Source organism: Aspergillus brasiliensis (genome assembly GCF_001889945.1).
Source record: "Aspergillus brasiliensis CBS 101740 unplaced genomic scaffold ASPBRscaffold_4, whole genome shotgun sequence".
In the NCBI taxonomy this organism is placed as follows: domain Eukaryota; kingdom Fungi; phylum Ascomycota; class Eurotiomycetes; order Eurotiales; family Aspergillaceae; genus Aspergillus; species Aspergillus brasiliensis.
The window spans coordinates 130,950-145,215 of NW_027137445.1; the positions used below are offsets into that span (position 1 = coordinate 130,950).

Genomic DNA, 14,266 nt, shown 5'->3' on the forward strand with positions numbered 1-14,266 from the left:
GAGACAACGGGAGGGCGCAGGGATCCTCATTAGAAGAAGGAAGGTGACCGGTGCGGGGACCCTCCACTCTGGGAGGGCCATCCATTCTCGACTGTCAAGATAGGCATTGGGAAAACAACACTAATTACACATGTAATATTGAAGACCACGACCGTGGTACGAGGTCATTACGTGGCGCAACTTAAACTGCGCCGCAGGGATCTTATATGCGGATGAACCCATATTATGTAGGCTACAAGCTGAGAATTACAGGTGACAAATGCAACCATCAATGGCCTCAGTAGCGATTATTTTCGGCGTCGATCTCTCAGGTCCTCATCTTCCGGTGATGATTTAATCCAGATAGCGATAGCATTTCTTTTTTGAAGGACCGATTCAACTAGTACTTGTGACGGTGTCACATAGTTGGTCGGCATGTTCCTGCTGCGTGTCTCATGCCTCGGGACACTCGCTCACATAGTTAGTGGTCAGGATCGAAGGCTCAGACTTTCATAGCATCTTAACCAATCGCCTAGAACAAGTTGCAAGTCTCGGCATCTGGTGTGCCTTTGAAGACACGTTCCAGGATCAGAAAGTCCAGATGCTCAAAAGTGCAAACTAGCACGTACAAGGTTCCTTCCAACTAATCCGAGGAAAATCTGTGGTGGAATCGAGCGGATGCTCCAAAGTATCAAAGAAAAGACAGAGTAGCTCATGCACAGAAGGAAACAGTAAAAATAAGATGTAGCGAATCTTATCTGAAGAAAGCAGCAGCGAACAGACATAAATACACATCTGATACGGCGCCAAGTAAGAACAGAGATGATAGCAGCATCCCCCTGTTCTCCGAGAACATTGGGAGATACGGCCTAAGATTCAGCAACGGAACTTTACCCTTGCCTCTTTGCTACCACGACCTGAGCTGGACAGATAACCACTTCTTCTTTCTCCCCGACCCTGATCGTCGCCTTTTTTCGCCACCAACGGGAAAAGCACTGTGCGAACAACCGCACGTTCACTTTCTGCTTCTTCGTCTGATGCATACACGCCGCTATCCTCCTGCATCAACGAGACGTTGAAGAAGATCTTGCTTGCCAGGTTACCTTGAGTGTCATGTTCTGGTTGAAGAGGAGGTAATATAAATGCAATTCGGCAGCTGCACACGTAAAATCGAAGGGATCTTATGTTTGTCCTAGACGATGGAATACACGAAACTATGCTGAAGGAATTCCTACGGGATGGCTATCACTATTGTATATAGTGGAGTGTTTGCGGTTTCATCAGAGTGTTGCACGGCGTTGAGCAATATCTCGTAAAAGATCCTTGCGCAGGTGAGGCGTATGTGGTGGTCTCCGTTCCGATAATGTAGGCGTCAGTGTATAATTAAGCCACGTTCTTGCTGCTGCTTCATCTCGGGATACTGGGACAATATAGAACGTGTTGTGGCTCGTCAGCCGTGGACGACTTTCGATTGATTCCATTATTGCTCATCTATAAGTGGTTCATCCGGTTCCGGAGATATTGGTTTCAACCCGGGAAAACCTTCTAGTATAGGCTATTGGCTCTCAAGACTAGCAAGGAACGCATCCAGCATATCTTTGTCACCATTGTGATCTTTTGCTAGGCCGTGAAGCTTTTCTTCTGTCAATTGACTGAATTTCGCTGGCACTTTCTCATATTCCACGGCAGGTAGATCGTCCAGGTCCATCTTCTCAAATGACAGAGTAGATCTCGACCCCACACTCTCTGTATCGACCGATCGTCCTGTGTCGAAATAAGGATGATCTTTATAATAGCTACCATATGATTCGCTGTTAGACTCGAAGTCTCCTGGAGCCCATGGTAAGGACCTAAGCGAGAACGAATGCAGATGCTCGGCAATATGGTCCATTAGGACATCGGAATCCGGATCCTGCAACTCACAAATTGGACAAGATTTGATTGTCACTGGCTCTTTCCGGCGCCAAGCAGAGGCTAACATGGGTCTTTGCTGGGGTGTGATACCCCTCGAGTGCATTAGCTCTAGATGTTCCGTCAAACCCGATTCTTCGTAAAACACCGGCCGCTCAGTCGAGTCATTGCAGGCGAGGCAAACCCAGTAGGTTCTACCGTCATGATCCCTTGACATGTGTGACAGCCAGAGATCCCTGGAGTGATAAAGCCTTTCGGGGTGAGGGCAATTTTTTAGACAACATGTGTATGGAAGAATATCTATGGAGAGGTGATTTCTAAATGGTTATATTATCAGCTATGACTCTATTGATGAAGGAATCAGTACATACTTCCACTGGCTTCCTCTGCCCATGGAAGCTGGCAATATCTGACAACAGCACGGACATTGGAAAACATTCTGATCGTATCGCAATCGGGGAGGCTTCGGGTACGTCACACGGGAGCTGATTGCAGTTATGACTGTGGTCGTTGGTTGGGCACTGGCTCGCGTCGATAACGACAATGTCTCTTGTACTTCTGTTGCACTTGTTGTGTTATACACCCCTGGTAGTTCAGGCTCTTCTGTAGACCTTGCGAAGGAATTCATAACGGGTGGCAGTGGTGTTTTTCGAGGCGCTGGTAATGAAGTCAAGGAAGTCGGATCCCTTCCGGACAGCTTGACTGCATGACTCTGGGCATACAGAAATCGATATCTCCGCCTCAGATTCGCTTCGATGAGTCGTTTCTGGGTAAGAGTCACGGGCCGCGGAGCGGACTTCGTTATTCTCATTATTAAATAAGAAACCCGCACGCCGTGCGAAGTAGTCACCATCCGCGGGGTGTCATCTTTTTTAGGCCTCGCAAGAAGTAGCAGCTGCAGGTGGTTTCTTAAAGCCCTGACCTGCGGATGATCAGGGTCGTAAGGGGCATCGGCCCTCTGGATTTGAGGATTGGTGCCAGCCCTCCGAATGGAACTCGTGATTCGACTGAGCTGACCGATAATGGATCTTACATCCTGCATTGCCTGTTCTAACCGATCACCGTGGCCGTCGGTTCCTAGTATAAAGTCAGTTCTCGTACTACCTGTTCGAAGTAATGTCTCGATAGTACCTATCTGAAAGCAACTCTCCACGAAAGCTTGCAGCATTCCCAGAAGATTAACCACGAAGATCTTCGCGTCAGGGCTCGAGGACAGTCTATCATCAAGGGATGCCTCTGCCACCTTTAACGCGCCGGCACCATCAGCCCACAGGTTCAGCTCCGCTAGACAGTTCTCCGCCCATTCTTGGAGAATAGGCACAGCAGCCGAGTCTCGAAAGGCCTGGCGACAGGCCGAGGTGGCCTCAAAAATGGCAAGTTGGTCTGCCATCACGCAAGATGAGGTTGACAATCCTAATCAACATAAGATGGTTGTGCCCTCGTCATTTGGGCTGAGCATCTCCTCACGTGCTGCACCTTGACCGGCTACCCCGCGTCAGCTGACTCTTCCCAAGGACTCATCTTCATCCTCATCCTCATCCTCATTCTCCTGTCGCACAATCCCACGTTTATCATGCCTCATGGACGAGGAACATGTTTTGGATTTGGGCTGCCAGGTTCTACCATGGATCAGCAACCAAGCCTTACTTATAGGGCAACAGACGCGTAATAAGGTTTATGGTACATTGGGGTGCGAGCTATTCGTTCTATCCCAGCAGATCCCAGTCATCAGCGAGACAGCCCGTGGTCGACAGGACTTAGTGAAAATATTTGAAATTATCGAAAAAGCGTGCGCAGTGGGTGTTTTCATGAATGCGTAACCCATACGGTTCGCGCTAACATACTTGTCAGACGTCGCGGAACGAGGCGGATCCCTTTCGGGCTCTGAGCATCATACGCATATATAAGAATTCCACAAGCGACATTCGGCAGACTATCATCAAAGAGACACAGGAAGGGCTCAAACAGTTTGTCCTACATAGCCCAGAATACCATACTCTCCTGCGACTGATTTCGGACTGCTTGACGGTGGATGAAACGGAGCCGCTATATGCGGAAGGATATGAGGATGATCGCGATATCGGATATCCGGGATATTTGAACGAGGTCCTTTACACTCGGTTACAGACCTATGCTACATGTGGCTGCCGCACGGGCCACTTGGAATCAACTTGGCTGCGACTGAGTACTGATACCCAAATGGGTGGCGATCATGTTTCCTTTGATCTTGTTTTCAAGACCAACCCTTTTCCACCAACGTCTTCTCCATCATTTGTGCGGTGGAAAGAGTCGAATGTAACAGTCCCAAGGTTAGACACAAGACGTATTTCGAGGTTGTCACTAATGGTCGAGGCGGGCCTACGCATACAAAACAGCTCGCATCTTCCACAAAGGCTGAGGCGGCTGGAGCTGGGAGAATTTTGCAAGCTGATCGACAATCGGCTTGGGAGCCCCATTCAATTTTATATTCATTCAAACGTGCTGAAAGTGATGGAACCACCTGACCCTAAGCCCTCCCGTGGCATTCGCAGTGCTGAAGGGCTTCCACTCGGGCAATGGCTGGAACAAATTCCCCACCTCTCCAATAGGGGAAAATCTTATCTAGCCTATACTGTTGCCAGGGCTGTCTGGCAATATTACAATTCCCCGTGGATGATGACGCCTTGGACGCACGAGAGCATTGAGCTACTGATTGAAGGAACTGACCTGGAAGGTCATGAAAAGCCACATCCGTATCTGACAACCAACCTCGTCCGAGCAATGGTCGAACATAGGGACTGTTATGATGGCAATGATCTCATGCACCAATATCCAAACATTCTGGCCTTGGGGATCCTTCTTATTGAAATTGCCATCAAGCAGCCCTTGGCAAGTGAAGAATGCGCCCATCCCTTGAGCGAAACTGTGGTTAACGACTACTATACCTGGGCGTGGACAACGGCACACAGAAGCAACCTAAAGGACAAGGTACATTTCCTATATGAAGAGGCTGTGAATAACTGCCTCAACCCCGAACTATTTGATGCCCACCCAAAACAGCGGGGTGGAGAGGCAGAGAAGATCAAAGCCCGTCAGGATGTCCTATATGAGAAGATTGTTCGTCCGTTGGAAAGATTGTCCGGAGCATATCGGGACGACTGGGGTATACAAACCCCTCCTCCCGTGGAAAGAATCGAGACCATCTCTCACCATGCGACTTCAGAAAAGATGGCCGTTGCCTCAGAGTTTCCTGTTCAGAAAGATTTCACGATTGCAATATTTTGTGCCTTGCCGCTAGAGGTCGATGCTGTTAGTGCTCTGTTTGATGAAAGATATGAAGACTTCAGCCTGTATCAGAACGCCCCGGGAGATTCAAACGTGTACACCCTCGGTCGAATGGGTCGCCATCACGTCGCTCTGGTCCATCTTCCGGGCATGGGAAAAAGCGTTGCGTCTCAAGCCTCTTCTTGTATAAGGTCGACCTATCCAAACATTAAACTCTCCATGGTGGTCGGAATTTGTGGCGGTGTTCCGTATAACAAGGGGAACGCTGAGATCGTCCTCGGGGATATAGTAGTCAGTGATGGGATTATCCAGCATGATTTTGGCAGAAGGATCCCTGGGGCATTTCTACCCAAAACATCGATCACGGATGGATTTGGTCGGCCCAACGTCGTTATACGAGGATTTCTTGCAAAGGTAAAGTCTTCAATGGTACAACAGCGGATTGCAAGCAAGATGAAGGAGTATATGGAAGGCATTGATCAGAGGCTTGGCAACGACATTGCTCGATATCCCGGGGTGGAGCAGGATGAGCTCTACCAATCTAGCTATCAGCATAAACATCATGGCAGCACTGCTTGCATCGTTTGTGCAAACCCGACCAACACTACTACGGTCTGTGACGAAGTGTTTGATCTCTCGTGCCATCAATTAGGATGCGGCAAAGAAGGCCTTGTCAAACGCAAGCGGCTTCAGGTTGCACTCACCGGAGGGTATCCACCTTCTCCGGCAATTCACTTTGGTCTTATTGCATCGGGGGATACTGTCATGAAGTCTGGACAGGACAGGGACCTTATCTCTATGCAGCATAACGTGTTGGCTTTTGAAATGGAGGGTGCAGGGGTCTGGGATAGTCTGCCTTGTCTCGTGGTGAAGGGTGTTTGTGACTATGCTGACAGCCATAAGAATAAAGTATGGCAACCGTATGCTGCAGCGACCGGAGCTGCCTGCATGAAAGCCTTACTCGATGAGTGGACGTTTTGATTTATGCATATAGTGCATTTCTATACCATAATGATGTTTAATAGAATCCTCGACATCCTCATACTCCATCATACCGCTATGCGTGAACACGGTGTCTTCCAATTCAACTATGATAATGTCTTATTTTTGTAGACTTTCCTACTACCGTCCCTCTCCTCAGATTACACCTCTATTTACCATGGATACTAGGGGCTAGAGTGCGAAAGACTACGAGATAACTCCATATATCGCTGGTCATTACTTGCTTCCTACTCGGTCCAAATAATTCATGGATGCGACCAACCAGCACCTACAAACCGCGTTATTGCCACAAGATCGTCGTATAGTGAATAATTCATCATGAGGGGCTACACCAAGAAAGCGGTTCACAGCATTATCTGATATCTGATATAAACACTTCGTAATTAGGATGGATTCCCTTTCGCTATTGGGTAAAGAGATCGATTCCTGATTCTATTACTGAGATAGGGACGGCAGATTATTCGAAGGCGATTGTATGCAGGCTACCGCAAAAGCAAGCATTGATGCAGACGATTGGCTTGCTGCAGCCATTCGGGACTTATCTGCGGAGGCTACTAAGTAAGTACTAGTAGTTAGTAGTAGTACTAGGCAGCTGCGCCGGGCTACCCACGGACCCCGGTGTGACATGACTCCTCACTTTCTCCATCTCTCATCCATCACCCTTCTTCCCACTTCCCATCACTTACTGACGCTCACCTAGTTCCTTTCAGACTCAAGCACAATGGTCCTCCGCCAGAAAACAGACCCTTTTACCCCAGCTTTCGACGCATTGGTCGACAAATTGCTTGAAAGATGGCACATCCCAGGCCTGAGTATTTCGATCGTGCACGGTTCCAGCACCTATGCCAAGGTATCTCGCCATCCATGAATCCCATTGTCCTAAGATCGCATTATCAATAGATCCAGGCCTACGGTTATGCCTCCTTTCCCTCGACACCCATGACCACTACCTCCCTCTTCACCACCTGTAGCACAACCAAAGCCTTCACCGCCGCTGCAATGTCCCTCGCGATCGACGATAGCCAGTCCACCACGAACCCCATTTCCTGGTCCACGCCCGTCTCCTCCATTATCCGGGACGATTTTGTTCTGTCCACGCCCGCAGCCACAGCGGACACTACAATCGAAGACATCTTATCCCATCGCAGCGGGCTCCCAGGCCACATCTCTGCCATGGTCCTCGCTTATCCCAACGAGACCTTGCGCACCGAGGTCCGCCGACTTCGATGGCTACCCCTCGCGTTTCCACCGCGAACCACATTCAACTACTGCAACCATATGTTCATGGCTGCCACGTATGTGTTGGAACATTTGAACGGGGAAGGCCTGGGAACGACACTCAAAAGGCGGATCTGGGAACCACTCGACATGAACGATACCTATTTTTCCACTTCAGAAGTGCAAAAGTCCCCCGCCTTGTGGAAGCGATTAGTAAAGGGCTACACCTGGAATCCGGAAACACATACCTATTACCAGGTGCCGTATATCAACTACGCTCCGACCACTGGGACGGGAGCGATGGTTTCCAATGTACTTGATTACGCGAAGTGGCTGCGCGCCATGCTCTACCAGACACCGCCTATCTCAAAAGAGGGACACACAGCACTTCGTGTACCAAGGGCGGTGATTGCCGATTCGGATTGGAAGGATATGCTCGCTCCACCGGGGGCATATCATCTATATACCTTGGGGTGGTTTATCGACTATTACCATGGAGAACAGATTTACTGGCACACGGGCAGCTGGGAGGGATTTGGGATCATGGTTGGGTTTTTGCCTGCAAGGGGCTTCGCGTTTGCCATGATGGGGAATACCCAGAATGCGAGGATCGCGGAGTTAGAGTTGTACTTGTACCTCATCGATGAGCTGCTGGGGAAGAGCGGAACGGACAGGGAAACCCATGTGGGGAAGCTAGGGGCGAAGCTTAAGGAGATGGAACGGAGGTACAATGAGAGTGTCGAGAGTGTGGTGGAACGGCTGTATCCCGACCTTAAAGTGAGGCTGCCACCTGCGTTAACGTTGGAGGCGTATACAGGGACATATGCGCACCCAGGATATGGGGAGTTGAGGGTGTGTGAGGAGAACGGCAAGTTGGTTGTTGATTTGAGAGACCGGGTGACGATGGCCTGTATGCGGTTTGAGCATGTCAGTGGAGAGTTCTTCGTCGTCAAGTGCTATAAGCCTGACGCTGAGGCTGTGGATCCGGACTATACGAAGGCTGAATTTTATATTGATTCAGAGGGCACAGTGAAGAGCTTGGGGTTGGATCTGGAGCCTACTTTGGGGGAGAAGATATGGTTTCAACGGAGGGGTGAACTGTGAACATCATACACTACTAGTAACATGCAGACATCCATCTATGCTGCATTGTCAGATGTATAGTTTTAAGTGCAGAAAATGAGGGAATGGCAATATGCTCTATTGTCTCGGGAATCCATCCATCCCTCTTCAACTAGATATAAACAGTATATACCAATAATGACAGGAAGATAACCTATATAGAGCACACTACATGTCCAGTCTTTCCACAGCCTTCTATCATCCCAACCCACACTCTATACCTAGTAGAAGATCAGGTTTCGAATCTACCTCCACCCAACATGCACCCCACCCCTCTTCGCCAACTCCCTCTCAAACTCACTCTCCCCACCCGTCGCATTAATAATCTTATTCAACATGGTACTCAAATCATCAAACGTGATATTCTCCCTCGCACGACTCCAGCCCAGCTCCACCGGAAGACGCTCATTCTCTGCAGAATCAATCAGCTACTAACCCTACCCAACTCAACCCTATTAAAGAAAAAGAAAACTCACCAAAAAGATACTCCACTCTCGACCGATTGACCAACCCGGCCTCCTTATCCCCCAAAACAATAATATACGCGGCCGTCTCACCATAACTAAACGCATCCCCCAACTCCGACATGGTATAATTCGGGTTCGTGGCCATGGAGGTATTCACGCGGGCTTGACGCGCTAGAGCAGCTTGTTTCACATCAATAATGGGCGAGGTCCAGTATGAGCGGGTCTGGTTGAAGATGGTTTGGTTGAAGTCGTGGTTGTCGCCGAAGAAGGCGTCTTGGCGGCTATATTATATTTCATGTCTGGTTAGATGGAGGGACGTTTTAGGGAGTGGGGAGGGGAGTGGAGTGGGGACATACCTCAGACTAGCGTCGTGTTCGAGGATATCGTGGCGGCTGAGATCATTCAGAGAGAAGGTGGTGGCATTTGGGACTGGGTTCGTGGTGACTGCTTCTTGGTGGAGGTATGTAGCGAGCTCTGCGTCGATGCCTAGGGCGTTGTAGAGTGCGTTGATGGTGTGTTGCTGTGTGATGTTCTTGCCGTTGTGCGGGAGGAAGCCGTGGTTGGCGAGGGTGTTGAGCATTGGGCAGGGGGCGCGGACTATACTCATACCAGTTTCCTGTTAGTTGCCGGCTGGTTGGTAGAGGTGTAGTTAGTATATGGAGTGGCTTACCGTCGTTGGGCCCTGGAGGGGACCAGGGAAGTGGATGCGGTACGCCTTGCTGTGGGAATGCATGGGTCTGAGTGAGGGCTCCGACGAGGAATAGTAAAGTAGTTGTCTTCATGATTGCGACTGTAGCTGTAGAGTTGTGTTCGAAAGTTGAAGTAGTAGATGGGGGAGTGGATTGAATGCAATTTATATCTGAGAATGTAGTAGGCCTGAATCTCAGCGATAGTAAATTATTAATGCTGGAATATTACTTGCTGTTGTCCCGTCACAGACATGACGCCAGCGTTATTTTGTACATGTGGAGCAGCAGTCTAAGCCAGTCATGCATCTAGGCGGGGCAGGTTTCAGATAGTTGAAGCCCCGATGGTAGCCCCGGATAGGCAAGTCTCTTTCCGTCTTGGAACGTGTATACGAGCATGGTGGCAGCAGTGCTGGCCGTCATCATGTATCCGATGCATCGAGTGTGTACTTATTACCTAACCAGTGGCTCTGGATTGCTTGCAAAGCCAAATATACTTTAAGATATCTGCTGGAATGATGAGAAGTGACCTGGACGCCTGACTGCTCAGTATTTGCTGTGATGTAATGACTGGTTCAGATACCGTGGCACTCTGAGTGGTTGTCATCAGCACAGCTTCTACATACCCGAGTGTCTAAAAATGTCCGTCTGCTGCCTAGAATAACGCCCTGTGGGAACATAACAGCCTACCTAAAGTTCAGGCAGTCATATTATTTCGGTTTGATTTTGATGGTTGCTGATAGGACAGCTACCCATTCCTCTAACCTTGGCATCTGTAGGAATCAAGTGTTGGCACGAGCTCCACCACTAAGGCATCAAAATAATATGATTGATCACAAGAGAAGGAAGGGTATGACATTTTGCGGGAGAATAAGCCGCCCGATGCCAAGAGATCTGCAGCCGAGCCCCAGGCGCGGTCCAGATCGAGTTTAGTGCCGATTTCACGGATACGACGGGCTCAATTAGGAAATGGACTTGCCTCTTTGGGACGAGTATCACGAATACGTTCAGACCAATCAGATTGATACTGAAAATCTCTACAGGACGGACTTGAATACAAGATGGGATAATGTCTCCCAAACTTGAAAAGGGGGAGACTCGTAAGCTGTGACGAACCGTTTGCAATAGCTTCAGCGTGAAATGGTTAGAGGCATGATATCTCAATATAAATATGTATTATAGCGTCGAGCCCAGTGTGTAATCAATGAATATTGTCTCGGTCCACTTCAACAATATCTGCAATTCGAGACTGATTACCAGTATATTCCTGTCACTCGCTTCTCTTTTATCATCATGAGCGCCTCAGTCTATGGAAGCTCAGGAATGCAAGGATACAGCAGTGACACATGCCATGCTTATGTGGAAGGAGTATCTACTTCATACGGCTATGTACCCTCACTCGCTGCAGCGTCCACCTTTGTAGCCCTTTTTGGCGCGTCGATGCTCGGCCATGCCGTTCAAATGGTGTGGTTCCGGGCCTGGTGGTGCTCTGTCTTCTCGATAGGATGTTTAGGTACGCTGATCGTCTCATACATGATCACACTACTCTGCTAACTACCATCCAGTGGAACTCCTAGGTTGGGCAGCGCGAATATGGTCTGCCAAGTGCCCCTATGCCCAGACGCCGTATCTTATGCAAATTACCACGCTCATCATAGGTGCGAAATCCCACTTGCTACTTACTAGCATACAACTGAGATTAATCGGCAGCACCGACATTCTTCACTGCAGGCATATACGTCCTGCTGGCCCGCTTTATTCGCATTTTCGGCCCCCAATCATCTATCCTCTCCCCAAAGCTATACCTCTGGATCTTCTGCACCTGCGACATTGTCTCATTGGTAGTCCAAGCTGCAGGAGGAGGCATGGCATCATCTGGAGCCGGCGGTGGTGGTAGTAGTGGATCAAGCTCCAGCTCCAGCTCCAGTTCCAGCACCTTAAGTACCAGAGCAACCAGCTCATCCTCCTCCCAATCAACCGGAACACACATCATGGTAGGCGGCATCATCTTCCAGCTCGTGTCCATCACAGTCTTCGTTGCCCTCGGCGCTGACTTCGCCTGGCGCGTCTTCTGTCGCGATGTGTCCTCCCGCCGAGGTAATGCGCACATGCCTGCAGTGATTGTGTTATTCTCCGCAATGGTTTTCTCTGTCCTCTTGATTTACATTCGCAGTATATATCGGACGATCGAGTTGCTGCACGGTTGGACGAGCTCCACGATGCGGAATGAGAAGTTGTTGATTGGACTGGATGGGGCGATGATGGTGCCGGCTGTTATTATTTTCAATGTCTTTCATCCGGGCCAGTTGTTGCGGAAGATTGAATTGCGGGCGAATTCAGTACCTATGGTTAGTGATCAGACTTTGGTTCTGCAGGATTTTGAGGAGGGTGGTCAGGGGGATAAATATGGGTTGTTGGCAAGGGGTCAGGGTTGAGCAGCCATTAGGTATGAATTTAGTGTGATAAATGGATTGTTCGGTCTAATGTCAATAAACTGAGATTAATTAATTATTTGCTTGGTTTATTGCACATTTATGTTAGGTATCCTCTCCATCGGCCACTGTATCCACCGACGATCATCTTCATCCAAGCATCCCTTAATACCCTCCATAATATGCTCGGGCCATCCTCGAGCAAACCACACCCCATCATGCAATTTCAGAAGCACCAGAAAATAAGCCAGTAGTATCATAGTCACTGGCTCCTTCTTTTGGAAAGCATCCAGTCCATCCTCGAAACAACAAATCCAATCATAGATAATCATCGCCAACCTGCCGATACCATATTCTCCTCTTCCTCCACATATTTCATCGAACATCCTCTCCAGTAAATCAATCGCATTAACATAGCAGCTCCTGACATCCCGACCATTACTAGAATCTTGCTGCTTCTCACTACCAAGAAAAACACGCTCCCGCAAAGCCTCTAAAGGGCCCCGACAATCCATCCCCAACGCCATACTTCCTAGTACAACTTGATACGAAGTATCCTTCTCCCGCCGAGGCTTCATATCGCCCGACATCCCAGAAAGCGTTCTCACCCCCCTCACTAACGCAGGCCACTCGGCCATAGTCCCAACATCAGGACCAACGGAGAAGAACAAGTAGTCCCCTGGTCTTGGACCTCGAGCCATAGGCAGAAAACACAAAATTGTGGCCCCCGCCCACACGGCTTGAATATTGTCGGGGCTAATATGAGCGACAAGAGATGAGAGTTCACTTAACCCTATTGCAGAGTGATGTTCTGCTCTGTTCACCAGCCATGAACCATTTCTCTCAGGATCAGGAAATATGTGGTCGGAGTTGACTCTGGTCTTGTGAAGGCCAGCTAGAGCGAGGATAAGATGTAGAATGAAGGGATGTGCGTTGGCTAACTGTGGGGCTTCATCACGCCAGAAGTGGAGGCTGCCTTCATCTTCGGCGAGGGTATAGCAGGTTGAGGTTAGATAGTGATGGTGGAGGGTGAAGTCGTGGAAGTCGAATGTTGTGGGAGTTTGAAGTGACTGGGTAGCAGTAGGAGCAGGAGACGGGGAGGGTAAAGTGGATGGTACAGAAGGGGAAGATTGAGTGCCAGTTGAAGTAGAGGTACCTGAGCTCACGACTGAGTCGGCACTCGGGAGTTTCGATGTGTTTTGATAGTCTGATGGGACGAAGATCCAAGTTATGAGGCGGTCTGGTTTTGGCGGTGATTCCAGGCGGATGGCTGTTGCTGGTCGTTTTGGTGTCTCCAGACTTGTTGAGTAATCGCAATAAACTGAGTGGTTCGTACAGTTAGTGCATTGTGGCCGCATTTCATCGCACTGGGTTGATTGTTAGCATGATATTTCTAGAATAAGAATAAGAATACGGGCATAAGGGGCCGGGGCGGAAAACCTTAATGTGTCGTCGTTTGCAGTTGCTGCAACCTAACCGCGACTTCTGGTGTGATCGGCGCGAAACCTTGCGCTGGGCCAGCCTGCTTATTGCCATTGATGCGGGATAATACTGTGTGAGTGTTAATGATTCAAACATGATGTTGGTTTGAATTGGAATGTGTGTCGATGAAGCTTCCTGGTAACCTTGAGGGCCGCGCCAGCCTGGTGGCTGTGCCGACGAATCATTATCCGATGACCCACATTTTGGTCTAGATTTGGCCTTGATCGAACTACTCCCCACGGCCAAGAAATTGTAGAAGGCTTGATTGTGAAGAACAGTGAGGAAACCCACAGCTATACCCGTGCTACTTGATTCATGCTACTTTTCTAACTGCATTGCTGTAGTAATTAGATGGGCACCATTCCTAATCATCCAAAATTTACTAGCCATAGATACCAGAAACTTCTTTGGCCAATGGGAGGGCCTAGAGACTACTACTATAACGGATGATCACACGAAGTTTGTTTATTCATTTCAAACAACGAAGAAGAGAGACACTACAGGCTGTGAAGAAACTTGGCTAATTAAAATATATTATGGAATTACATATATGTTGACAGAGCCTGGATATTGCTAAATCATCAATATGTTATGAGGTTTATACATTTACTAAAAGTTCTAGAAGTTTGCCAGAAAGGAAATCTTATAGAATATAAAATTATGCTGGTTCTATATGTCGTAATAGGTATTCAGGTGTTCTGTA

General features: G+C 48.8%; 4 protein-coding genes across 4 annotated transcripts; 1 reads left to right on the plus strand and 3 right to left on the minus strand.

Moving 5' to 3' along the window:
• Positions 1-1,534: 1,534 nt before the first annotated feature.
• ASPBRDRAFT_53345 (uncharacterized protein) lies at positions 1,535-3,280 on the minus strand (the record flags this gene model as incomplete). Its single annotated transcript, XM_067627055.1, has 2 exons — positions 1,535-2,207; positions 2,262-3,280. The coding sequence occupies 2 exons, from the start codon at positions 3,278-3,280 to the stop codon at positions 1,535-1,537; spliced, it is 1,692 nt and encodes a 563-aa protein (XP_067480362.1).
• A 154-nt stretch (positions 3,281-3,434) lies between these two features.
• Positions 3,435-8,478, plus strand: ASPBRDRAFT_73569 (uncharacterized protein; the record flags this gene model as incomplete). Its single annotated transcript, XM_067629214.1, has 5 exons — positions 3,435-3,686; positions 3,742-6,063; positions 6,745-6,774; positions 6,857-7,006; positions 7,063-8,478. The coding sequence occupies exons 1-5, from the start codon at positions 3,471-3,473 to the stop codon at positions 8,476-8,478; spliced, it is 4,134 nt and encodes a 1,377-aa protein (XP_067480363.1). The 5' UTR covers positions 3,435-3,470.
• Positions 8,479-8,609: 131 nt separating this feature from the next.
• On the minus strand, positions 8,610-10,049 carry ASPBRDRAFT_492233 (peroxidase family protein). The gene is made up of 4 exons (XM_067626283.1): positions 9,634-10,049; positions 9,320-9,560; positions 8,973-9,244; positions 8,610-8,908 (listed from the first exon to the last, which is right to left on the minus strand). The coding sequence occupies exons 1-4, from the start codon at positions 9,743-9,745 to the stop codon at positions 8,742-8,744; spliced, it is 792 nt and encodes a 263-aa protein (XP_067480364.1). The 5' UTR covers positions 9,746-10,049; the 3' UTR covers positions 8,610-8,741.
• Positions 10,050-11,106: 1,057 nt separating this feature from the next.
• Positions 11,107-13,553, minus strand: ASPBRDRAFT_73571 (uncharacterized protein; the record flags this gene model as incomplete). Its single annotated transcript, XM_067629215.1, has 5 exons — positions 13,522-13,553; positions 12,180-13,448; positions 11,835-11,939; positions 11,455-11,804; positions 11,107-11,167 (listed from the first exon to the last, which is right to left on the minus strand). Exons 2-5 carry the CDS (start codon positions 13,437-13,439, stop codon positions 11,107-11,109), a joined length of 1,776 nt encoding a protein of 591 aa, XP_067480365.1. The 5' UTR covers positions 13,440-13,448; positions 13,522-13,553.
• Between the last annotated feature and the right edge of the window lie 713 nt (positions 13,554-14,266).